At 41.2% G+C, this 27,345-nt stretch overlaps 1 protein-coding gene and 1 long non-coding RNA gene across 2 annotated transcripts in view; one reads left to right on the plus strand and one right to left on the minus strand.

Annotated features, from left to right (window-relative positions):
• The window catches only part of ZSWIM4 (zinc finger SWIM-type containing 4), a 39,619-nt gene extending 20,676 nt beyond the window's left edge, over window positions 1-18,943 (plus strand). Inside the window, exons 3-14 of the mRNA XM_058168246.1 lie at window positions 6,754-7,110; window positions 8,388-8,536; window positions 9,203-9,353; window positions 10,578-10,757; window positions 11,611-11,925; window positions 12,353-12,490; window positions 12,860-13,114; window positions 13,809-13,944; window positions 14,282-14,439; window positions 14,616-14,779; window positions 15,689-15,770; window positions 15,971-18,943. Coding sequence (XP_058024229.1) covers window positions 6,754-7,110; window positions 8,388-8,536; window positions 9,203-9,353; window positions 10,578-10,757; window positions 11,611-11,925; window positions 12,353-12,490; window positions 12,860-13,114; window positions 13,809-13,944; window positions 14,282-14,439; window positions 14,616-14,779; window positions 15,689-15,770; window positions 15,971-16,857 — 2,972 coding nt within the window. The 3' untranslated portion in view covers window positions 16,858-18,943. The remainder of the gene's footprint in view (window positions 1-6,753; window positions 7,111-8,387; window positions 8,537-9,202; window positions 9,354-10,577; window positions 10,758-11,610; window positions 11,926-12,352; window positions 12,491-12,859; window positions 13,115-13,808; window positions 13,945-14,281; window positions 14,440-14,615; window positions 14,780-15,688; window positions 15,771-15,970) is intronic.
• An 83-nt stretch (window positions 18,944-19,026) lies between these two features.
• Window positions 19,027-26,655, minus strand: LOC131190821 (uncharacterized). The gene is made up of 3 exons (XR_009153327.1): window positions 26,464-26,655; window positions 19,465-19,530; window positions 19,027-19,161 (listed from the first exon to the last, which is right to left on the minus strand). It is a non-coding gene; the product is annotated as an uncharacterized LOC131190821 (long non-coding RNA).
• Window positions 26,656-27,345: the final 690 nt, after the last annotated feature.

Genomic DNA, 27,345 nt, shown 5'->3' on the forward strand with positions numbered 1-27,345 from the left:
GCCCCCCTGTCAACACCGTCTGTGACCGGTCAGAGAGATAGGAGGAGAACCACCGATAAACGGTGCCTCCCACTCCCAATCCCTCCAACCGGCGCAGCAGGATACCATGGTCGATGGTATCAAAAGCCGCTGAGAGATCTAATAGGACCAGGGCAGAGGAGCAACCCCTATCCCTGGCCCTCCAGAGGTCATCCACCAACGCGACCAAAGCCGTCTCCGTGCTATAACCGGGTCGGAAGCCGGACTGGAACGGGTCTAGATAGACAGCTTCATCCAGGTGCCGGAGAAGCTGCCATGCAACCATACTCTCTACAACCTTCACCACAAAGCGAAGGTTGGAGACTGGACGGTAATTCCCCAAAATAGCTGGGTCCAGGGAAGGCTTCTTAAGGAGAGGTCTCACCACCGCATCTTTCAAGGCAGCGGGGAAAACCCCTTCCACCAAAGAAGCATTTATAATCCCTTGGAGCCAGCCTCGTGTCACTTCCTGAGCAGCCAGCACTAGCCAGGAAGGACACGGGTCCAGTAAACATGTAGTTGCATGTGACCTCCCCAGCAACTTGTCCACGTCCTCGGGAGCCACAGAATCAAACTCATCCCAAATAACCTCAACAAGACGTGTCTCAGTCATCTCGGTCGGATCATCACAATCTTGGTCCAAACTATCCCGAAGCTGAACGATTTTATCATATAGATAACCGTTAAACTCCTCAGCTCGTCCCTGTAAAGGGTCATCCCGTCCCTCCTGATGAAGGAGGGAACGGGTCACCTGAAACAGGGCGGCCGGGCGGTTATCTGCCGATGCAATGAGGGTGGAAACATAAGAATGTTTCACCTCCCTCAATGCCACTAGGTAGGTCTTAGTAAAAGACCTCACTAGTGTCCGATCAGCTTCGGAACGGCTGGACCTCCAGGTACTCTCTAGGCGTCTTCTCCGGCGTTTCATCTCTCTCAGCTCCTCGGAAAACCAGGGAGCCAATTGAGATCTACGCCGGGTCAGAGGCTGCAAAGGCACGACACGGTCCAAAGCCCCAGCCGCGGCCCGTTCCCAGGCCGCAACCAGTTCTTCAGTCGTGCCGTGGGCAAGGTCCTCAGGAAATGGCCCAAGCTCCGTCAGGAACCTCTCCGGGTCCATCAGGCGCCTGGGACGGAACCAACGTTTTGTATATTGAAAGTGAAAGTTAAGGAAATGCTTATTACAATTGCTGGCGTGGAATCTTTAAGAAGAATATAACAATATTTTTTTAAATGGAATTTTTATTTCATTTTTTATCCTTTTTTATCTTTTTATTACAGTGTTTAAGAAGAAAAGTTTATTGAATTTTTCTTTTTTCTTTTTCTTTTTTTTCCCCTTCTTCTTGGTATTACTTATTTTAAAAATGGCTTTCAAGCAAAGAGATTTAAGTACTTCTAAAATACTGGAAATTTCCTCACTTTAGGTACAGAAATTGAAAGAAGATATTAAAGATGGCTTAAGGAATTTTTTACAGGAGCTTATGGAGGTTCATCTTTCAGAAATAGATCAAAAATTTGATGAAATGGAGAAAGAAATATTGGATTTTAAAGATATGGTGGAAGAACAGAGGAGGGAGATGAAAAAATTAAAGGAATCAATTAATCCATTATTGTTATCTAGTATTCAAACAGAGGAAAGACTGGAAGAAATTAACCAAATTAATTTAGATTTGCAAAGGAAAATAGATGAAGTTCAAATTAATTTGAATTTAGAAAATAAAATAGACGATATTCAGGTTAAGGTAGATAGGGCAGATGAAGAAAGGGTTATATTACAATATAAATTAATGGAATATGCTATAAGGGTGAGAGGATTAAAAGAATGTAAGGAAGAAAATTTGAAAGAGATTTTTATTCAGGCCTTTGCTCAGATAGATGGAGTGGAACCAGAAGATTTTGAAGTTAATATTGAAAAAATTTATCGTGTTAATTCTTGGTTGACAAGGCAGAAGTGTTTACCGAGAGATGTGGTTATTTATTTTACAAATAAGAAGATTAGGTATGGAATTTTGCAAGCATTTTATAAAAATAAATTTCAAATACTAGGACAAGATATAATAATGATGAAGGAAATTCCTCCTAAAATGTTAAGAAAGAGAAAAGAATTTGCCTTTTTAGTGGATGAGCTTAAGAAACATCAGATATATTTTAGATGGGAGATTCCAGCTGGCTTAACAGTGAATTATAAAGGAAGAAAGTATTTTCTTAATACAGTTTTTAAAGCACGAGATTTCTACACTAATGTATTAAAGATTGGGAACCCTTTATCGATAGATGTTAAGTTGAATGGTGAATAGATGGTGGAAAATGTGTAAGATAGAAAATAAGGGGAGTGAGAATGTTTAACTTTATTATATATGATTATGGTTAATTTTTGTAAATGATTTATTTTGGATATAAATGTGTAATTTTAGGGGTACTATTTGATATATTTGAGGTATAAAGGAATAGGAAGATGGAATATTGTTTAATTTTGGAGGATAGATAGTAAAATTTAATTTGGGAGATGGATGTAATGTTGTTATATGGTTAACTAGAATTTAATTGTTATAACTGATATATTTTGGATAAGTTATAGGTGTAATTTTAATAATGTTATTTGATATCAGTAAGGTAAAGTGAAGATTTTAATTATTACAACTGATATATTGTGGAGATAATATAGGATTAATAATAATATATGTAATCTGATTTGATGTATATAAATGATACTGAAGATATGAAAAGATGGATTATTGTTTATCCTTGGAGGTTGGACAGTAAAATTTAAGAAATTAAGTTGGAAATATGAACTATTCTTGAGAGACTGTTTAAGGAAGAAAGACATTTCAGAAGAATCCTTGGTGAATATTGGAAGATGGAACGTTGTTTTGGTACTGATTGATGAAGGTTGGATATTAAAAACTATGTACTTTAATGAAGAACAAATACAAACTCAATTGGAAATTTCTGAGATCGGGGAGTCGAGGTTTTAAGGAGTGACTATGGATTATGATTTGTGTTATATTTTAATTTTTGACTGTTAGTTTTATACCCTGTATTCGGTTCTGGGAAGTCCTGGGGGGTGGGGGGAGGGAGGGGGAGGGGGGATGAGGTAGAAAATGGATTGATGGTTAATGTACAGAGATGATTGAAGATGTATAATCAATGTAAGATCGGAGCTGCCTGGCTATCATTTCAGAATGATGGGAAGGAAGGAAGTAGAAGAGAGAAGGAGGTAGGAAAGAGAAGAGGAGGAAGAGGAAAGGAAGGAAGAGGGATAGAAGAGGGAGAAGAAAGGAGTAGGGAGGAAGGAGGAGAGGAGGTAGATAAGAGAAGGGGAGGATGGTCGTGGAAAGTAGAAGAAGGTAGAGAAGGGAAGAGAGTAGGAAGGGGGTGGTGACCGGGCAGGTCCGATTAATTGTATATGATGGTACATTAAATATGTTATTGGATATGAATGTTAAAATAAAACTTTTTATTAAAAAAAAAGGGAAAAAAAGAAAATGGTGGTTTGATTTCAGGAAAGTTATATATTTTTGTCTTTAATTATAGAAAGTTAGATTTATTTCATCTATAATATACATAGCTCACACAGTCCATTCTACATTTGACCATTTTACAAAATGCTTCCTCAAATTATATTATATAGTGGATCTCTTTCTAAACTGAAATCCTGGAACATAAATGTGCAAAAATTGAAATGATAGAGTCCCAGACTCTTGTACTACATAATTACATAATTTGTAGATCCATTATTTTGATTATTTTGTAGCTTCCCCATCTCCAAAGAATAACTGTAAGAATATAGAGAGAGAGGTCTATGGGCTTATAGCTGCCCTCCCCAATGTGGACATGGTATAATCCCAAATAATAAGCCTCTTGTAACAGTTTATTACATCAGTTTTTCATACTTGGAGATAATCTTGTTAAAGGCCCCACTGCCAGTGGGATGTGCCCTTTCGTCTTAAACATTCCACTGCCTATAAAAGCAATAGTAAAATCCTGCAACTTTGGGGCAGTGATTTTTAAGGCAGAAGGAACCCTCATTGTTTGGATTTTTACTGGTACTTATTGATACAATTGTTAAGAATTTGAATTTGCAGATTTAAATGTCTTTTAAAAAATATAACCAAGCTTTCTCCCATACTAAATAATATAATCAGTCTCTTAAGTAGAGTGAACCTGCAGTGTTCGGTTCCTATTTGTTTGCCAACAGAGCAAATTCTTAATATTTGAGAATTTTAAACTCTTGTTTCCTTTAGTAATGTGCTCAGTAAATAACAGTAAGAACTGGATATTGCATTATTTCATGAGCAATTGAACAGTCATTATGTTTATCCATTAATTTTAATTTTATTTCCTGTTTCTAATTCTGTGTCCTAATGTTGGGTATGCAGACTTGGTCATGTGCCATCTAGTTGTTGGTTGTTTTTAATTATATAATCTGGTATTCCCCAAACAGAGAAGTACAAAATGATAGCTAAAGAGATCGAGCCAGGTACAAAATGGTGGCCAAAAGATTGAAATAATTCTTTTAATAAAATTGAATATTTTATAAATGTGATATTCAATTTTATGAAATAAGTATTTCTATCTTTTGTTCATATTCACAACTCCCAAGTTTCTGATCTAAATTTATTAACTGCATTTTAGTTTAGTTTTGTTTTTTGCATTATCTTGTTGCGTTATCTTTTTGCATCATCATTATTTTAGCTTCCTTTGAATCATTGTTCTGTAGTCTAAGTATGCTAGTTGGCTCCTTTTTGCCCCTGCTCCAGTTGGAATTATTTTTCTTTGAAAATGGGTGATCAGAACTGCACTCCTGATGAGCTCTTGTAAGAACCTATACAAAAATATGAGTGCTTCCCAAAGCTTCCTGAAACTACTCCACCTTGGGTAACCAAGAATGACATCTCCATGCTTGGCAGCTACATGACACTGTTTACTCATAGTTACTATGTGCCTGAGCAAAATTAAGTTCTTTCTTCATTTATTATTTTCATATGACCAGTTCTTTGCTAATCATTTAAAATGTGGTATTTCCAGAATATGTGGATTTCTTCCCATTTCTTTCATTCTGCTTGATGAAATCATCCACTCACCTTCCTTATCCTAAATCCGGAGGGAAAGAAAAACCTATAATTTCCTGTCTTCCAGGTTTCGTTGTATTTCATCAATAAAGTATTAGTCAAATAGGTCCCAAGATTGGTCCTTTGGGAACTCCTTTGGGGACATACATCTTCAGCTGGACTTTTCTTGTACTGTACTATGCAGCTTCTTTGTTGCCATTTTAAGTTGTTTCTTATTCATGATTTAATTTATAAAAATTAAAATATTATTATTATTATTATTATTATTATTATTATTATTATTATTATTATTATTATTATTATTATTATTATTATTATTATTATTATTATAGAAAACACATACAGGTAAGGTAGGTGAGAACATTGAAAGTTGACGTTCAAGACATACGTTGAAACTTATATCAGAGACACATTTGGAAGAATAAACTAATGTACAAAAATTTTATTGGTGTAAATGAGTGTATTCCTGAGCATATCCATCTTGAAAAAAGTATTATTCAGGAGAAGAAAACATGTTAGGGTTCAATCCTTTATAAACTCAAATAAGGTTAATAGAAATTGTAATGGCATATGATTTTGCAGTTTTAAGTGCAAGAATCTTTTAGGAATATGCTATTTTATTTGTTTTTTAAAACAGGAGTAAATGTCCAAAGATCATTTACATAAAGATCCCCATGTTACCACCCCAAAGTTTTACATATTTTAAGCACAGCATAAGCTATTTTAGCCATTGTGTCTATAATTGCCAATATTGACTAATTTGTCTATAATTATCAATACAGTAAATGTGATTTCTGATATTTTCAGATCTATCCTATTGAGCCAATATGCCCCAATTTACTTAGAGCATTTAGGTACAACCTAGATTTTGTTTTTTCCTCCCAGTGTGATGTATTATAATGTATTGTGCCTGGACTGTGCTGGGATGAACGTAATTTGCAAAGCCTTGAATTTTTGTTTTTCATGTCCATCATGAGGCGCTTGGTTACACTTGACTACCTCACATGTATCCCTTCTCTATTTATAATTATTCCAAATATAGCCAGTGATTCTCCTACCCCAGAGGTGCGGGCAAGGCTTACCTGGGTGTAGGTCCAGATCAGGTAGTTAATGTGAGTCACCCATATCAACCTGGCAGTACTAGTAGAGGATCCTTTCTTTGAAATGCCACAGCAGAGTTGGTGTGTGTGGCCTTGTGCCCAACTGGTTGGGTGAGGGTGCCCACTTTCATCACATATGACTCATCTGCTTGGTCAGTACAATCCAGCAGCCCCTCCTATGGCCCTATTCTGCAGCCTCTGCCTCCACCCCTGTTATTTCGGTCTGTGATTCTTATCCATATCCCTTCCAGAAGTCCTGGGCTGGAGACACATTGGGGAGGAGCTCTGAAAAAGCTTCCAGTTGGAAGGGGTATGATTTCATCTTCACACTAAAGCTCACATCTAGGTAACCCCTGGATTGGCAATACTGTTTTAGAAAGACTTGAATTATGATTGAGCTATTTCCAAAGCAGTCTGAGTCTCAGAATCCAATCCATCCATGCCCACTTCACTAGTAAAAATAATTATGCTGCTATTCTTTCATGTCAGCCTTCTAGATTTGTTTGGACTTTTGCTCCAAGTTGTAGATTCACTGCTGGTATTTGTCTTCCTTTCTGATTACACAGGTTTCCACCTGAGTGGTATTGTGACAGAACCACCCGGCCCCAGTGAGCCAGAGCACAGTTATCACGTCTCCATCAGTTTTGACCGCTGCAAAATCACATCGGTTAGCTGTGCCTGTGATAATCGGGACATCTTCTATTGTGCTCATGTGGTGGCTCTGTCCCTGCATCGCATCAGGCATGCCCACCAGGTGGAGCTGCGCCTGCCTATCTCAGAGACGTTGTCCCAAATGAACCGGGATCAGCTACAGAAGTTTGTGCAGTACCTGATCAGTGCCCATCACACAGAAGTGCTGCCGACAGCTCAAAGGCTTGCTGACGAGATACTGCTGCTGGGCTCTGAGATCAACCGAGTGCATGGTATGACGTTGGGCTGGCCTTGGATCCTGGGGAGCGGCAGGGAATGGCTGTAGGTTGGGACTCTAGCAGCCAGCCTTGGTTATTTGTCCCCAACCTTACATGAAAGACTGCATGAAAAAAACAGAGGCGGAAAAAACTCATTGCCAGACTTCCTAATTGACAACTGAAAAAAGCCCCAAGTCTCATTCATAATTCCAATCAATCCTAGTCAAAGCTGGCTGAGAATTCCAGAATGTGTCTAGATCTCAGTATACTGTGAGGGCATTAGGTTGCAGAAGCAATAAACAAATGGGCAAAATGTCTTAGTTATAAATAGAAACAAATTTTTCATTGTGTAACAATACCATACTGCAATTAGTAGAATACTGGGTTACAAAATCAGCATGTCATCACATTCTAGTACCATAAGGTCATTAATCAGATAATTCAAGGTAGCAAACGTGTCTGATATTCCTTCCTCCTCCTATTTTCCCCACAAGAATCCTGTGTGGGGATTGGCCTAAAGTCACCCAGCTGGCTTTCGTGTCTAAGGTGAGACTAGAAGTCTCCTGGTTTCTAGGCTGGTGCCTTAACCACTAAACCAAACTGACTCCAGTAGCTCTTATCATTCCCTCTCGAAGCTTTTGTAAGTTCGTAAATTTCTACTTTTTATGATAAACAAATTTTACTCAACTGCACAGGTTGTGTATCTTTGATTGATTCCATTTCACCCTTAATAAACTTCTTAAAATGTATATATCTGTCCTTTGAGATAATCATGTACTGGTATTGCAAATGCCTTCTCTTAATAATGAAAATTTAAAGATTGATTACTATGCGTCCCCTTCTCTGGAAGCATAATAATCATCCGTTATTATTATGGGATAGTAATATACATTCATCAGATGTGAACAAAATATCTTTTTGTCATTTGTTACAGCTTGACCTTTTTCAGGCTATTCTGCAAAGTATAAATCCCATGCTGCTGCCTTAACCTCAGTAAATTTATTTATTTATTTATTTTATTTATTTATTCTGATAATTTATTCTTATAATTGATTCTGTAAAAGAGTAGCACCTTTTTGTCAGTTTCCCACAGATGCCTGAAAAATGTGTACTTAATGAATAACATGCCAGAAGCATTTCTTTGGAATCATTTTGAAAAGACCTGCTATGTGTAATATCTAAGCAGAAATTGGGCTTAATTAATTTCTACAAAAGTACAATGCCCTCAAAATTAGGGAGTATTAGAAGATTAGTAAGGTGTAGCATCTAATGCTTTGTCCATCTCCTCCCAGGGGCTCCAGATCCCACAGCTGGTGCTGGCATTGAAGATGCAAACTGTTGGCACTTGGATGAGGAGCAGATCCAAGAACAAGTGAAGCAGCTACTGTCCAATGGGGGTTATTATGGAGCGAGCAAGCAGCTTCAGTCCATGTTCAATAAGGTAAAAACAGACATTCATTTGTTATCCAACCCATCACTCTTCCATTAGTAGAGCTATGTCACTGTTCTTCTCTGCTACCATGGAGCAAGGATCTTGGTGTCTCATTGTGGAGATAACACTACCCTGTCAACAGGAAGATATTTCCACTAGAAGAGCATTTGTGTAAATTGGGGCTTTATCCTTCAGGGGTGATGGGGAAGCCCCAAGTTTGAGCTATGGTTGGACTGCCTGTAAATGCTGGGTTGAGGTTGCTTGCAGACTTGGAAATGAAGAGGCAGCCTGCAATAGGAAATGAGCTGAAAATTGTCCATATGCATATTATTAGGTAATATGTAAGGATTTAAAATATCAAAGTAACTTACCATGCAGCCAGAAAAGGGAAGTCAAGCTCCATTTGTAGATGGAAGGGGAGATTTCCACAGTGTTTCATCATGACTTTATGGTGGCCTTTTTCAATGTGCTTCCTCCAGATCTGTCAGATTATAATTCCTGTCACCTTTGGCAGCATGACTTTGTTTTCTGGAGATGCTAGGAACTTCACATCTGGAAGGCAGCAAATTGGGGGAAATTGGTTTGTTGTTTTGATAGACCACAAAGTTTGTTTAGGGTTTTTTTGGAGGTGGGGTGTCCCTCTCTTCTCCTATTGTCAATTCTGTCTTTCCCCAGGTGCGGGAAATGCTACGAATGCGAGATTCCAATGGGGCACGGATGCTCATCCTGATGACAGAGCAGTTTCTGCAGGATCCACGCCTGGCACTGTGGCGGCAGCAGGGAGCAGGCATGACTGACAAGTGCCGGCAACTCTGGGATGAACTTGGTAGGTGAAGGGCTTGCCCGAAAGAGTGGATGGCCAAGGCTTTTCATGACATTAGGTGAATTCAGTAAGTTGATGCAGAATTGAGATTCTTATTTTAAAATGCAAGTTTGCAGGAGAAGTTTGAAAATACAGAGCCTGAAGACAAGAAAAGCTGTTTGCCACTAAATAGATGATGTTTAATTCACCTGATACCATGTGTTTTTCTTTTCTTGTTTTTTAAAAAACGTTACAGATTAATTCTCCAATCCAGTTAAGCTTTCCAGTTGAAAAAAATCCTGCTTCTTCCTTCAGTCATTTACTGGAAATACTTTTCCCCCTTAATTTTAGATTTGTGGGGAAGTTTCAGGGCGTGACTGAATGACTTGAGAAATAGCCATACCAGACAGGAAAACTGGAGGCAAATGTCAAATTGGATAAACCTTCAGGAGCAGTGACATGAGGGCAATGGTTTCCATCACATGATTATTTATGGTTGTCTTATCAAGTCTTAAAAACTAATCCATAGTAAAATGTAAGCATTTTTAAAATACAAAATCGTATTCCAGTAGTTTTTATGCCATGAAACCCAAAGCCTATCTTTCTATATCATTATGTGGGATGGAGAAGAAAAAGCATGTCATTTCATAGCTGTGCTAGATCTAAGCCACCATTTTGCCCTGTCCAAGAGGCTGAATTCTAACTTGTCTTTATTTAGAGAAAGAAAGTCTGTGTACAAGAGGGAGAGTGACACGCACAGAGAGAGATTTATATCTGCCTTTACGCCAGGAATTAAGGGTGGCATATATAATCCTCCCTCCTCCTATTTACCCCATTAAAAATTCTATAAGATATGCTGGGCTGAGTGAGAGTGAGTGGAGCCATCCATTGAGCCATTAGATCCAAGGGTGGACTTGAACCCGATTCGCCTGCCCTAATCCAACAGTTTAACTATTATACCACACTATTCTCTCTCTTTTGTTAGCTTTTGGCATCTTTGTTCTGATGACCAGCCTTCTGAATCCTGTTTACTAAATAGTATGCTACTTCTTGCATATATACTTTTCTTCCGTGCTGGAGCTCCTGTATGGGCTCTTCTCCACCCCACCCTGAAATTGGCCTGTCAATGGTCTGCTTAGTTTTCACACCACTGTTATTTCATTAGATTTCAGACTGTAATTTTGGCTCTGCATCTGACTTTGTGCCTATGCTCACCTCCTTTTACATTCCTTCCTTTTTGTTTTTTAGGCGCGTTGTGGGTATGTGTGGTTCTGAGCCCACATTGTAAGCTGGAAGAGCGGGCAGTCTGGCTGCAGCTTCTTAAGAAGTGGAATAAACTAGACATTTGTCCATTGGAGGAGGGCAACTACTCCTGTGACAGTGTTGGAACCAACAGCAGCTTGTCATCTAATCCAAATCGCAGCCCAGGTAGGAAACCCACACTAGAGTTCCTAAGCCTTCAACACCAGCTCCAACACACTCAGTAGGTAGCTCAGTCAGGGATGCCATCTGCAATAGGAGATGAAATTTGCAATGGTCTACCTTATAAGAATGTTGCCTAGATTCTTCATGTACGTAGAATGTTATACAGTTGTTATCTAACTCAGGGGTCTCCAACCTTGGCAACTTTAAGACTTGTAAACTTTAACTCCCAGAGTTCCTCAGCTAGCAAAGCTGGCTGAGGAATTCTTGGAGTTGAAGTCCACGAGTCTTAAAGTTGCCAAGGTTGGAGACTTCTGATCTAACCAATAAACTTGAAGAAGGAGGAATAAAAAAACCTAATGTTTTTCTGAGGCAAGATTCCATATTTTTTTAATATTGAAAGCTACGTTTTAGTTTTTCTTTTCAAAGATTTACAAAATCAGATGAACTTGGGATATAGTTGTAATTATTCAACTGACCAGAGTTAATGAGAGTCGGGTGGGATATACATTTTAATAAGAATCTTTCTTATTTATTTTTTATTTAATAAGACTTGCTTGACAGTGCAGCACATAAATTTAATTAACAACATTTATTTTTATTTATTATGTTCATGCATTTATTAAAATGTAATATATATCTATTAATTATACTTTTTATTTACTTGTTTTTGTGGGAGGGCGTTGTGTGCTTTTTTGTTTAATTTTTTTTGTTTGTTTCTGTGTATGGTAAATTGCTTACTTTTTATTTTATATTATTATACATATTTTAACACTGGGACCAATGAATGAAGATATTTGAGAAACTGAGATTCCATCGTTTTTCCAACCTCTGCTGTGACTTGTTTCTTCCTTGGCAGCCACTGCTCGACAGACAGTCTTTGGCCGTGCTATCAAGGCTGCTGAACTTCGCTGGGGAGATTGCCACCTGCAGAAGATCTTGAGCAGTGACTGCTACGGTGTCTCTTTGAAGAGCGGTGGTGACAAGCTGGGCTTTGATCCCCAAGGCCATCCACTCTGGCTGGGCGATGCCTTCCCCATGGCCTGCGCACGGGTTGACGCCTTGCGCTCCCACGGCTACCCCCGCGAGGCCTTGCGCCTGGCAGTGGCCGTTGTCAACGCCATGCGCTTGCAGCGACGTCATCAGCTGGACAGCTACAAGCAGCAGAAGAAAGGCAAGACTGGCAGGCAAAGAAAGGGGTGGGTGGATAGGGAGGTCAGTTTAACAGCATCTCCAGGGAAAGGTTTTTGGAGCCTAGGGAACCCCAGAGCCTGGGCACATGTGGGTACCTCATTCCAAGGCCGGGCTTCAAAGGAGAGCATAGGGGATGTATAGGCATGACTTATTTATGTAAAGGAGTGGTCTTTAAATACTGGGAAGAAAGAGTGGCTCCTTGTAATTCAGAGTGATGGATTTTTCTACTTTAGTTTCATACCTTATTCCTCTAGTAATAATGGATGCATTCATGTGGGTTTCGCCCCCCCCCCCATTGGCTTCCCAGTGTAGAGCATTGTTTTCAGATGCCAGAACTGGAGCTGGTGAAGTCACAACATGTGGATTGACTTCTGAAGAATCATTTCCCCCCCTTTTTTTCTCCTCAGAGCTCTTGCACAAAGGCACAACTAGCATTACCAACTTGGAAGGATGGGTTGGGCACCCTCTGGACCCCATTGGTTGTCTCTGTCGTACCTTTCTGGAGGCCTGTCGAATGGATGATGAGGGGCTCGTCCTGTTTCCAGGTATTGTGGGGTGAACAAAAAGACCCAAGTGTGGGGTTGAAATAGCCAATCGTTCCCTAGAGCTGTGCTCTGTTTATATCGCAGTCCTAGCCTATATATGTCACTCAAATTTGCAGAGACCACAATGGTTTCCTTATTAAGGACTGCTTTCACTTGTGGGAAATGGTTCAGAGCTTGCTGGAGTGAGGAAAGGTGATTGTTGTATGGAAAAGTGTCATTGCGCATATTGAGGTGCATCTCTGCAGGAACTTCTTACTTGAATAAGTTCTGGTTTCAGGGAAGAGGATGTCCACACGTAAGGGAAAATGTGGATCTATTGCTATTGGTTTCCTGTTCTCCATTCAACTGTCCTCTGTTTCCCCCCTCCAGATTCTCCTGCAGAACCCAAGAAGGCCCTTTATCAGCACATCCCAGTGCCCTCAAGTCCTGGCGAGTCATATTATATGCTGGCCCTGGAGGTGGCCCTGCTGGGGTTGGGGCAGCAGCGGTCCATGCCAGAGGGCCTTTATGCACAGGATAAGGTGGTGCGCAGTGAGGAGCAATTAATTGGACTTCTAGACGAGATGGAGCTGGACGAGCGGCTGGTTCCTGTGCTTCGCAAGCAAGCGGCCTTGTTGTTGGATGGTTAGTGAAGTAGGCCGAGGCCCTGTTGCTCATGTATTCTGGAGATGAAATGCCTTGTCTCTAAAGACAGGAAAGGAGGCACTGTGGGAAAAAGAAGAGTTCTTTCTTTTTCAAAGGAACTGGATAAAATGACTAAGTAAATAGGTTTCCAGAGGTGTGATCTTTTTGCAGACAACTTGAGAATGTTCTGAAATGGACACACAAATTGCATTTGGCTCACTAGAGACAGCATCTTCCTGCTCCCCGTATGCAATAAGAGCTCAGTCTAAGCCATCTCGCCTTGGCTTAGTGTTAAAATGGCAAGCTGTGCTTGTATTAACCTTCTGTCTGCAGGGCCTGAACCTGCACCTGGTCACTGCAGGGAGATATAAGTGATGTCAGTGGGCCAGGGCCAGATTTTGAAAAGCTGGCAGAAAGAAGAGTTTGGTATTTGAGGAAGTGTTGACTTCTTCTAAGAACCTTCTGCATGAATAGGCTTGTGGGATGCTTTTTCTGTTGGGGTGGGTGTGTATTCACAGAAGGATGGGGAATATTGGTAGGTCACAACCAATGTCAACAGGTTCATCATCTGCTTAGGGACTACTCCTCACCTTGCCAGATTCCTGTCCTTCTATGGCACAGGCATCTAATTGAATGCTTTGAGTTGGGTTGTAGTACTGTCGATGTTCATCATCTACATATCTGTTTCTCCTAGGAGGGCCTTTCAGTGGATTTGGCGAGGTGGTGTTCCGAGAGAGTGTTCCCATGCATACTTTTGCCCGTTACCTCTTCACTGCCATGCTGCCCTATGATCCTGAGTTGGCTTATCGTTTGGCATTGAGAGCCATGAGGTACTCATATCCCCTCCTCTCCTCCTGCCATGCTTTCCTTTTCTCTGCTTTTCTTCCTGCGTATTTACCACTTTGCTATGCCTTCCCCCACTAAATGCCTTCCTCCCCCAGACTGCTATTTCCAGATTCTGCTTAATGTTGCAGATCAGCTTGTCTGGCAAAGAATTTCTTCTGTGGGGCTATATCCTGGGTCTGATTCCCATTCCCTTCTCATTAACCGTTCTGTCCATGGATTTGCTTGGATATTATCTTCCCTTTCTGAGGCCTGCTAATTCCATCTGTTGGTTGATTTCTGGAACAGTGACAGCATAACTTGTCTCCGTCCTGTTCTCCACAGGCTTCCTGTATTGGAGACAGTGTTACCAGCCAATGACATCCTGCACCAGAATCCCCTGGACTCCATGATGGCCAATCGCTTCCCCCGCTGGTTTACCCTGGGTCACCTAGAGACTCGGCAGTGCGAGCTAGCCTCAGCTATGCTTACAGCTGCTAAAGGTAGATCCAGTCCTGGAGGGGAGCAGAAGTCAGTGGTCTAGGGCTCTCAACTTCTTCCCTTCTGCAAGTAGAAAGGGCTTGTTCCTCAGAATAGTGAGTTGGAAGACTGGGGCCTGTCTTCAGCTCCAAGACAGGCGTCTCTCATACTGTGGACTTTTTATTATGACTCCCTGCAGGTGACCCCAACTGGCTGCGCATGGTCCTGGGCTCCATTCAGCAGAATATTCATTCACCGGCCTTGCTGTTTAAACTGGCCCAGGATGCCTGCAAGACTGCCACGCCAGCCAACACTCCTCCAGATACCACCTTGCTTAATATCTCTCTGGAGCTTGGCTTGCAGGTGAGGGTACATCTGCGCAAATTATGCCTCTGATTCTTTGAGAAGGGTTCCCTAGGGCTACTTTGGTGTTGTCTGGGGAAGATGATAGACCAAAACATCTGGAGGACACATTTGGGGAAAGCTGCAATAGAGGATCTGTAACAAAAAAATTAATCTGTAAATGTTAGAACCAATTTTGATCTGATGTAGTTTGGTAATAGAGTCCATTTGATATAGCAATATATCACCCTCCCAAACACATACAATAAACTAGGGTACAATCTTCTAGTTAATTTTCCTGTTCACGTCTATTTGAAATAAATGGGAAGAGGATTTTGAGGTGAGTTATCTCTGTGCCTCTTAAAGTCTTTGTTCTTAATGGCTCCTGGCTCCTGCCTTATGATTAGTAATGGTTATTGAAAGGAATTCCTGGTAGTTTGCTTTTTGCTATGTTTTTCCTGGGAATTTCCAGTTCTTCTGTGTTGATGTACTTGCTTGGCACTCATATGAAGCCCAGTGTTTTAGCATGTCTTCCTCTTGGGAGCAGACACACCATTTCTTACCAGGCATTGCATGACATAGCAATTTATTCATTCACTTCTACTTCCAAATTATACCTTAGAGCAGTTTTTTGATCTTGGCAGTTTGAAGATGTTAAGAGTTCAGCTCCCAACATCAGCTCCCCCCCCCCCAACTCCCCCAGCAAGCTGGCTGGGGAATTCTGGGAATGAAGTCCACATATTTGCTAACTGCCAAGGTTGAGAAATTCTGAGGAAGTTGTTTTACCTGAGGGCCACCCACGGACAGAGATGCTGGGTTGCACAAGCAGCAAACTGTTTGGACTCAGTGCAGAAGGGACTGCATGGTATGTAGTCCCCACTATATTTTGTTTTTTATCACTTCACCCATTTTCCACTGCTTCTCCCCTAGGTGATGCGCATGACACTCAACACCATGACCTGGCGACGTAGGGAAATGGTTCGCTGGTTGGTCAGCTGTGCCACTGAGATAGGTGAGTAAAGGAGACTATTGGGTGTATGCTCCTTCTAGATTGTTCCAAGGTTTCCCAAAATTTAGGATGGGTCTGGCTTTTTTCCTGCTTGCCTCTACATGAGTTCCACACTGGTTTTGAGTTTTCCCTTTGGAATGTGTGGAGTACTTGGTGATTTTGTGGCTAACTCCAGTTTTCTCCCCCACTTTCCCTGCTCTTAGGAGTCCAGGCCCTGATGAATATTATGCAGAATTGGTACACGCTCTTCACACCTATCGAGGCTACAACTATTGTGGCGGTGACCGGAACCACACATGCCACACTGCTGAGGCTGAGCCTGAGTACAGGGCAACGGGATGAGCTGTGCAGTTGTGCCCGGACACTGGCGCTGCAATGTGCCATGAAGGACCCGCAAAACTGTGCCTTGCCAGCCCTGACACTATGTGAGAAGAACCACGCAGCCTTCGAGGCAGCCTACCAGATTGTGCTAGATTCTGCAGCCTCAGCTGGCATGGGCCACTCCCATCTGTTCACCATAGCCCGGTATATGGAGCACCGTGGGCTGCCTGTTCGTGCCTACAAGCTGGCTACCCTGGCCTTCTCCCACCTCAACATTGCTTTCAACCAGGACACCCACCCAGCGCTCAACGATGTCCTGTGGGCCTGCTCCCTTAGCCAGTCCCTGGGGAAGAACGAGTTGGCCGCCATCGTCCCACTTGTCATCAAGAGTGTGCAGTGTGCCCCCATGCTCTCTGACATCTTGCACCGTTGGAGCCTTCCTCCCCCAGGTCTTGCTACAATGGGTGGAGGGCGCCGTGGAGCAGGAAGCACGGGTACTGGTGGGAAGGTCTTTGCTATGGACAAGGCCCCACTCTGCCAGCTGCTGGAGGCCGCTATGGCTGCTTACATCAGCACCACCCATTCACGCCTCACCCACATCAGTCCACGACACTATGGTGAATTCATTGAGTTCTTGGGGAAAGCCCGTGAAACTTTCCTGATGGCACACGAAGGGCACCTACGCTTTAGCCAGTTCCTTGACAACCTCAAACAAACTTACAAGGGCAAGAAGAAACTTATGTTGCTTGTACGGGAACGGTTTGGCTAGGGGGTGCTTTGAGAAAACATGCTTTGGCTAAGGGGGAGCAATCAGAGGGACATTTCTCCCCCTTGATCAGAAGCACTTTGGCTTGGAGGGTGGGGCAGAAAGATCAGTTTTCCTTGGGGCACAAGTGTTCTGAACCTGTGGCCAGGCAGAGCCTGAGTTTGCTGCCTACATTCAGGAACTCTTTGTCTGTGAGCACTCTCCTCCCATCCCCAGAAGGAGACCTGAGCAGATGGGGCTGGGCTTCAGGCTGGAGCCCCATAAGTGAGTGGGGGGTGGGGTCTGCGTCTCTGGTGCTGGGCACAGACTCTTGTGAAAAGGTCTCTCTAGTTCTTTCACTGGCCCTGTCAGTAGTGCAGGAAGGATCTGAGCCTGAACTTGTTATAAGATTGCCGATTTCAGTATTAACTTGTAGGAAGGTAGGAGTAATTCCCCGCCTTGGTTGTTGAAGGCTCTGGACTTAGTATGGTCTTGAAGATGGTGGGCATGAAAGACCCGTGAAATTTCACAGCTGCTGTTCTGATCTTATATTTCAAATGCAGTAATGGTGGAGGTTTGACTTAGGTGTGCAAGTTAGAGGGAGATAGATAGGATCGTACCTCCTGTTTTCTAGTTAAAATTCCAAAAGCTTTCTCTCTTCTCTCTCTCTGGTCCCACACCTCTGTGCACCTGAAGGAACAACCTCTGCTTGTTTAGAAGCTGGGAGCCTAGAATACCTTGATAGAATTGGGATGTTACCTAAGGCCCCCAATGCCTTTTTGCACCCCTAGCATTTAAGCAGCTGGTACAAAATCCCTCTGATATTATTTCCTGCTGGGAGAATCCACAGCAGTTAATATTAGACTGCTTGCAAAACTGGGATACATTCTAAGGTTTACCTGGTTGGATTCTACAAAGGAGGTAGATAGACTAGATGTGCTCAGCCATGGAATTTCCATAGAATTTTCATGGTAGCTTTGGACAAGACCAGAAGAGCACCAGTCTTCAGCAGAAACTCGGTTGCACATTACATTCCTCCCCTTCCTCCAAACCATCACGTTAATCCACATAATGGTAACCACAATCTATCACTTCAGAGGAGTGACTCAGTCACTCACTTTTCTGTTCTGACTGTACAGACAGAGACCATTCCGCTCTCCCAAATTGTGTCAGACATGTCTCCTGAACACTCTTGCATCCTCACAAATCTGTCAGTATTTCAGCTTTCTCTCAACTGTGCTCAGGGGTCACAGACTGGCTCCAGACCCTGGCTTGCACTGGAGGGAGGGGGACCCAGGACATTCAAAGGGGCTAGTGTCCTATTCTGTAGCTGTCCCTCTTTAGCTTTGTTTCCAGTTAATGCCCCTCAGACTCCTACAACTGAAGGATTCCTATTCTGTCTTCTCCAGCAACCTATTCCTCTGGAGTTGCTGGTAGATAGGCAGTTCATACCTCAAAACCTCTCCCTTCTTTTGGGCCAAGACAGTGGGACGCGAGGCATTTTGCCACTCTGAGTAACTCTACCAGGCAATCCAAGAAGTGCATCTTCCGTATCCCTTGGAAGTGCTGAGGATCTTGTGGTTGCATCTTTTGGATTGTTACCTGCGTATTGGCAGCCTTGAAACGTTGCTGCTTTAGGCAGCTGGTTGGGCTGCCAATGCAGTTGGCCCGCCTCTTCACAAATGACTGATGTTCCCCACGGAGCGGTAGTGATGGTGGTGGTGGGGGTTCTAAGTGGCCACTAACAGGGTGCTCCATTCTTCCACGAACATCCTGCTCCAAAATCCCACTTGTTTTCTGCTGGATAAAACCTACTCAGGAACAAACCACAACAAACTCATGCTACTAATTAGATTATTGTGAAGACAAGATTATGTTTAAAAAGTTAATATATATATAACTATATATATATATATCTATCTTATATGAAGAGGCAAGGGGTCCAGGCGGCTATCCTTTCTTTGCGCGTGGGGCTGTGTCCTGTGCTCAGCACCTCTCAGTCCTTAGTGTTGGTGGAGATGTTGGTGTGTTGCACAGCTCCACTTTGGAGCCAGCTAGTCAGTTAGTTGAAAAAGGGGGGTGGGGGGAGGTTATTTCTTTGTTTTTCTGTATTAAAAAAAAATCCTGTAATTTTGTAATTTTTTTCTATTTATTGAATCATTTATTGTATTATTTTGTAAAGGTTTAACATAAACGGCAACTTTTTTTTTCTTTTGTCTTCTCTTTTGGACATACAGTGTGGTCTTTGTTTCTGTTTTTTTCTTTTCTTTTCAGAGGGCACAGGAAAGTCTGCTCATCTAAGTCAGCCCCATGTGTAATTTCTTCACCCTAGCAAATGGGCAGAGAAAACACAGGTTGGATACATTCATGGGGTTATGCAATAACTCTTGATTGAAAATCCAAGATTAATCAGTATATATTTGAGATAGTTTTTTCCTCCGAGATAAATGTGTACAGTATCTAAATACCATGCAGCCTTTTCTTATTAATGGTACTGCAGATTTAATGTGGTACCACTGGAACAGAATAAGTTTTAATAATTTATTTAATAACTGCTATTGATACCATGATGTCTTCTCTGTTAAGTCTCCCCACCAGACCTGGCACAGATTGGTTTCATCAGCTGCCTACCTCAAGATTTTTGGCTCCTTTGGAAATGGGTTGGGGTGAGGTCTCTGTCAATTCTGCAACAATGTCCTGAAATGACAAACTCTTTGTGTCTAATAATACTCTTGAATGAAACTCAACAATTCAAGTTTGGGTATTTACTTCCAAGTTACATGGTCCTTAGTCACAGTGGTATAGCAGGTAATGTTTAGCACCCAGGTTTAATTATTAGGTGGACCGGGAGCTGCTTGGGCAGAGAAAACAAGCAGCTGGACAAGAATGAGTCAGCTATTTTAAATTAATCAAACATTACTTTAAAATAATTTTAAATGGTTTTTAGGATGCTTCAAAGGCTGCCTAAATGCATTGGTACTATCTTAATAATCATAATTTCCTAAACAGTAATGCACATAAATTTTTATGTGATGGCTGCTCCACCCAATATACTTTCAATTGAAAAAAATCTATTTACTATTTTAAATTAAAAAAAAATAATACCATCCCCAAAGTATGATCCAACCACAATAAAAACAAGCAAAAACTAGAAACAAGTTAAAATTAAATGAAAGCAGAGATGTCAATATGCAATAGGATATTGTATTCATGGTCACAGTAAAATCAACACTTAAACCTATAAATCTGGTATCTCTGTCCCCTAACTTTACGAGTAAGATTTGTAATCAAACAATCCTACCATCAAATTTTACTACCATTTTCAACTTCTCACAACTTTATTTATTAAATATGTAAATCTTAAACTCAAAAGAATTGAGCTGGAGTGAGAATGGGGGAAGAGGTTTCCATTATCAAACTAAAAAGTTCCCGAAGAAATTAAGTCAATGATGTTTGGGCTTGTGTGATGTTAAGAGACAACTCCTGTTCCCTTGCCATTGCTAAGAATATTCAAGTCTTGTTTTATGAATTGACATTCACTTTAGCTTCTTTCAGATGGAGAACTAACCTTTTCCATCTATTTATTTATTTATTTATTTATTTTATTTGCATTTATATCCCGCCCTTCTCCGAAGACTCAGGGCGGCTTACACTATGTCAGGCAATAGTCTTATTCTGCAGCTCATCCTTTTTTCCCCGTCAACTGGTTTTTTTTAGCTTTTGAAAGAGACAAGAGTAAAAGGGTTGTGAATTAAAGATGATATGGATCAGGGGTCTCCAACCTTGGTAACTTTCAGACTTGTGGACTTAAACAAGCAAAGCTGGCTGAGGAATTCTGGGAGTTGAAGTCCACAAGTCTTAAAGTTGTCAAGGTTGGAGACCCCTGATATGGATTACTTTCTAGTAAGGCTTATTTAACACAATAATCTTGTCTCCTTCATGGTGTTATTAGAAGTCTTGACTGCCCCTGCCCCTACCCCATCTACCACCATATTCATCATTTCTCAGCCTTTTGATTAAGATTCTGGTCACCTTTTTGACGTAGCTTCTTACGTTCTTACAGCATGCACGAAGTGTTAATGTGGAGAAAATGGAACAGTATCAAAAGGCAATTATAAAAGTGAAATGTTTAAATCAAGCAGATTTGCCTACATTTCTTGTTCCTTTGCTTGGATTTAACCACCAAAATTACCATCCAAACTTAGTTTACAAACACAAATCTAATGCTGATTTCATTCCGAAGACATACTGTATATGGTTGTTCCTGGAAAACAGGTTGAAGGAAAACAAGCCAATGTCTTGGTGTTTCCTTCCTTTGAACCAAATCTGTCAAGTATCTCTAAAGGCTGAACACTTAAGAGTCTTAGACTGCTCAGGCCATGTTCTTCTCATATCTGCCATTATTATGCAGCCCAAATGAAGTATCAGGTTCCTGCAGCCTTCATGATTCCATGATGGTACTGTTTTTTAGTCCACCAAGAAAGATGTCTGGGGCTGAAGGACAGAGAGAAATTGGAGTATACTATATGGAATATGAGAGAGCAAAGTATGTGAGATGACTATATTTACTGCAAATTTCTGATGCTTTGGGGCAGGGTTTTCCATAGGGTGAACCTTGGAACTGTGACAGGCTTCTGTGAGATACAATTAAAAATGTTCATTCAAGGTCAGACAATTTCCTAAAATGGAGCTTTCTCTCTCTATCAGAGATTCTATATATTTTTTTTAACTACAACAGATTTTGCAGTCTGAAAACTTTGATAGTCCTTGCTTTAAGTTATATGAGAAAAGTTGCTTTGGGGAAAAATGTATTGTAGAATCACCATAGCTCATTCTCTGATCTTTGGTGTGGGGCTCACATATTATTGCCATCTGTTTATAAGCTTCCTAGTGTTGCTTTTTCTTTTTTTTCCCTGAGATAACTTTGGTCAGAAAGCACTATATGTAGTCCTCGACTTATAACACTTAGTTTAGTGACCATTTGAAGTTACAACAGTACAACAGTATTGAAGTTGCAGTATCCCCATGGTCACATGATGATCAAAATTTGGACACTTGGCAACTGACATTTATTTATTTATTTATTTATTTATTTATTTATTTATTTATTTATGACGGTTGCAGTGTCCTGGGGTCACGTGATCAATTTTTATGATCTTCTAACAATCAAAATCAATGGGAAGCCAGATTCACTTAACAACCCTGTTACTAACTTAACAACTGCAGTGATTCACTTAACAAATGTGGCAAGAAATGTTGTAAAATGGGACAAAACTCACTTAAACAACTCTCATTTAGCAACATAAATTTTGAGCTCAATTGTGATCATAAATTGAAGACTACTTAGAGGTAGCTATTCTATTTTCTTTCAACTATGAAAGCCACAGTTAATAGTAAATAAAATAAAATGATATAAAAGCACCATTTTTGGGGACGGTTACACAACTTAGACAATATTTACAACTGCTATTAATATAATTCTTTCATGTTTTGGCAAGACCCTTTGACCAATCAGTGCAGCTTAATCCAGTGTCAGTATATCTCTTTGAGCAGCCCATTTCTCCCCCCCCCCCAAAAAAAAAAAACCAGACCTGGGCAATCCCTCCAAGACAGAGTGGCTGTGGATGCCGGCATCTCGGTACAGTCAGCTGAGTCCTCGGCTGACTGTCGGGGGCGAGTCATTGGCCCCGATGGAACAGGTGCGCAACCTGGGCGTCCTCCTGGATGAACGGCTGTCTTTTGAAGATCACTTGACGGCCGTCTCCAGGAGAGCTTTTTACCAGGTTCGCCTGGTGCGCCAGTTGCGCCCCTTTCTAGACCGGGATGCCCTGTGCACGGTCACTCACGCCCTCGTGACGTCTCGCCTGGATTACTGCAATGCCCTCTACATGGGGCTCCCCTTGAAGGGCATCCGGAGGCTTCAGTTAGTCCAGAATGCGGCTGCGCGGGTGATAGAGGGAGCCCCTCGTGGCTCCCGAGTGACACCTATCCTGCGCAGGCTGCACTGGCTACCTGTGGCCTTCCGGGTGCGCTTCAAGGTTTTGGTGAACATCTTCAAAGCGCTCCATGGCATAGGGCCGGGTTACTTACGGGACCGCCTACTGCTACCGGATACCTCTCACCGACCCGTGCGCTCTCACAGAGAGGGACTCCTCAGGGTGCCGTCAGCGAGACAGTGTCGTTTGGCGACACCCAGGAAGGGCCTTCTGTGGGGCTCCCACCTCTGGAACGAACTCCCCAGGACTTCGTCAACTTCCGGACCTCCGAACCTTCCGTCATGAGCTTAAAACACATTTATTCATCTGCGAGGACTGGATTAGTTTTAAATTCGTGGGTTTTAAGGGGTTTTAATGGGTTTTAATGGGTTTTAATGGGTTTTAATGGGTTTTATTATTTGCTAAATTTTAATTATGCCAAATTGAATAAGTTTTTTAGTGGTATTTTAATAGTATTTATTTTGTAATAGTACTGTTTATTTTATCTGCCTGTAAACCGCCCTGAGTCCTTCGGGAGAAGGGCGGTATAAAAATTTAAATAATAAATAAATAAATAAATAAAATGTTTTAACGTTTAAAACAGAGAAAATAAAAATGGTACAGTTGACAAAACTGCCACGAAGTATGCCATATTGCGCTGTCTCTATGACACAGAATATACAGGTTTTTTTGACTGATGACGTGTATATAGGAAAGGTTATTGGAGCAAAATCAACAATGCCTAGTCAACAGAAACTGACACACCCTGATGATGAAAATTAAATGCAACAACTTCCTGCAAGTTTCACTGCATACTTACTATTTTTGTTAAAATATGACATCAATAAATATGGCAAGTGCGGATGCTAGGACACCCTTTTACTCAGTATCTTGTAATGCCTCCTCTGGTAAAAGTAAGGGTATCAAACATTTCCTGTAGTCCTACTTAAAAACCAGTTCTGTTTGTGGATTTCTACCCGTTCTTCCATACAGCTGAATTTTCTTCATATTCATTGTTTTATGTTTTATTTTGAATTTGCAAGCCAACTGCACATAGGTACCCATTCAAATCTGATGAAAAGCAAGAGGATTAATGCTGAGTTATGGAGAGGGTTTGTTCTGTTCAGTTACGGAATCACTGAAAAACATAATTTGACTGGGGAGAGGTAAAAGGTAAAGGTTCCACTTGCACATATGTGCTAGTCGTTCCTGACTCTAGGTAGTGCTCATCTCCGTTTCAAAGCTGAAGAGCCAGTGCTGTCCAAAGATGTCTCCGTGGTCATGTGGCCGGCATGACTAAACGCCAAAAGCCCACAGAACACTGTTACCTTGGGACCAACACCAAAGGTGGTCCCTATTTTTCTACTTGCATTTTTTACTTGCTTTCAAACTGCTAGGTTGGCAGCAGCTGGGACAAGTAATAGGAACTCACCTCATTACGCAGCACTAGGGATTCTAACCGCTGAACTGCCAACCTTTCAATTGACAAGCTCAGCATCTTAGCCACTGAGCCACTGAGTACCTTGGGGAGAGGTAGGGATAAACCTTTGCATACAATTATATATTTTGAGAGCTGGAAACATTGATTAAAATCCCAAGTTACTTGGCATCTCTGCTGCATAGTACGTGCATTTCCATTCCAAATTATTTCTAAATTTTTTAAACAAAGAAACATACCTTTTAGGCAAAACTTTTGTTCTCTTATGCCGTTTCCTTCTGAGATGTATACCTAATCAACTTCCTAGCCAACAGGAAGTTGGTTCGATATAAAGAAGTGAAGTCGGCAGGTGAGTCTGGATGCTATACACTTTTCTAGATACTCTGTGATACCACAGGTGATTCATGCTCTGATTGGCCAACTCAGGGCTGACTCTAGCTTGTGGTTCCATTTGGAAATGTTTGCATGGCTGTATCTTCCCCAAAGGCAGTTCTGTTTGGATGATACATACAACAATTCCCTGAACTTGGGTGGGGGGGAAAAAGGATTGTTCTAGTAAGATCAGGCCATGTAGAAAAGAACAGCTACGGTTTCCCATTAGGATAAAAAAAAACAACCCTAGTATTTCCACAAGTCTTCCTATTCCAGTGAAAACCTTCACATAGTGTGTGGTCTGACAAATCTTCCGTCAGTAAGCAAGATTGATTCCCCACCTCGACTACCAAATGATGTGGCTGTGAGGATCCTCTACAGGCAGGCCTTAATGGGCCTCTCGTGGCTCAGACTGCTAAGACAGTCTGTTATTAACACAGCTGCTTGCAATTACTGCAGGTTCAAGTCCCACCAGGCCCAAGGTTGACTCAGCCTTCCATAAGGTAGGTAAAATGAGGACCCAGATTGTTGGGGGCAATAAGTTGACTTTGTATATAATATACAAATGGGTGAAGACTATTGCTTAACATAGTGTAAGCCGCCCTGAGTCTTCGGAGAAGGGTGGGATATAAATGCAAATAATAATAAATGCAGAAGCACAAGGCCACTTGGGAAATAGATTATTCCTTACAACGCCACTGAAGAAGGCTGAGCATGGTTTTAGCAGATGCATGAAAGAAACTGTCCTGAAAATGTTCAAAACTACTACTGGGCTGGAAATTCAATTTGTGTCCGTCCGTCCCCCACATGCCCATTTTGAAGGCTGCACAATCAGGTTCCCTGTTGTAGAGTCACCTAGAGGCATATGAAAACTGGTTTGTTCCAAATACGTGAGGGAAGCACATGGGAACACATATGATGAGACAGGGACATCTCACATCCTTTTTTCACTTTTATGCCTTTTGCAATTGGGCAAAACCTGCACAGCACTAGGAACCTTGTAAAGGGCTCAAGACGGCCATTACACAAAGCCTTGCCTTCTTCTAACCACTTTCTCCCTGAAAACAGCCTCCTCAGTTGTCCAGCAGAGATTGATCCTTGAACAGATAAAGTAAAACATTGTTTCCCCGAATGGGGTCCACTATAGGACTGGGATCCCAGCGTATTCCAGTTCCCAGCTTATGGAAAAGCATAATTCAATTCTGGCAAAGGCGGTTTTGCTTTCATTTCAGATCTTTCCCATCTGTTTGATGAAAGATCTCATGTTCCTCTCTTCTCCACCAATTTTGAAAACAGAATGTCTGACAAAGGAAAACAGAAAATGCATTTTCATGCATTAGGCCTAATTTAATTTAATTAATAGCATTTTGAAGCTGCCCAATAAAAGTACTCTTTTTAAAACAATATCTAAAGAAACATTTTCAAATCTCATTTGTCCTGTCTCTTGAACTGCCTGAAGCATAGCACCTATTTTAATCTTCTAAAATATTCCCATCCTACACACGGACTGTGTTTTCATCCTCTACATCCAGTTTCATGAGCCATGAAGGCATTTTTCTATTCTAAAACTGAAATTATATTTTCTACATTTCCAAAATTACATCATGGCTTTCTGAAATTACTACCATGACCAAAATACTCACAGATTTTCACTCTGCTATTTTTGTTTAAGAGATAATCTTCTCTGAAGAACAAATCCATAGTATTTGGCATTTGTTTTCCTGTTAATGTTTTGATATTTGTTTTTATTCTATGAATTAACATGGTTTTGCATTTTTTTTAAATAATTCATTTTAAATCCTTAGTTGACCTTAATTTCATTCAATTCATTAAATTATAACGTACCTCTTCGAACTCAATTTATCTTGTTAAAAATTGTTACTTTCTCTTGCTGATCTTGGGTTCATCAACCCTGAATATTGTGGTGCCTTTTCCCTTTTAAGTGCAGTCCTGCTGATATATAAAAAGTTTCAGGACCAGTAATTCTTGTCATATAGGAAAGCACCAATCTCTCTAGGAATTTATAATAGTCCTCAACTTACAAGTTTGTTCAGTTACCTTTCAAAGTTACAATGGCATTGAAAAAGTGACATTACCAATTTTCACACTTAGATCTTTGCAGCATCCCCATTGTCACGTGATCAAAATTCAGATGCTTGGCAACTGGTTCATGTTTATGGCAGTGTCTCAGGGTCATATGATCACCTTTTGCGACCTTCTGATAAGTCAACCGTGAAGCCAGATACACCTAACTGTGTACCAGTTACACCTAACTTAACAACTGCAATGATTCACTTAAGAATTGTGGCAAAAAAGGTCATAAAATAGGGCAAAACTCACTTAACAAATAGTATAAATTTTGGGCTCAATTGTGGTCATAAGTTGAGGACTAGCTGTAGTAACTTCCTTGTAAGTTGGTACATTCAGATTTCTAGATGCAAATGAATTCAACTGCCTATGCTTAAACTCATCCTAGTATGAGCTATTCAAACCCAAAATGCATTCAACAAGCGTATTCAGTCAGTCATGTATGAATATGTTGGATGTGGTGCTAAACCAGAGGTGGCATCAGTGGTGGGATTTAGCCAGTTCGCACCACTTCGGGAGAACCAGTTGTTAACTTTCTGAGCAGTTTGGCAAACTGGTTGTTGGAAGAAATCATTAGGGCAGAGAACCGGTTGTTAAATTATTTGAATCCCATCACTGGGTGGTATTCAGCAGGTTCTG

Source organism: Ahaetulla prasina, chromosome 2 (assembly GCF_028640845.1).
Source record: "Ahaetulla prasina isolate Xishuangbanna chromosome 2, ASM2864084v1, whole genome shotgun sequence".
In the NCBI taxonomy this organism is placed as follows: Eukaryota; Metazoa; Chordata; class Lepidosauria; order Squamata; family Colubridae; genus Ahaetulla; species Ahaetulla prasina.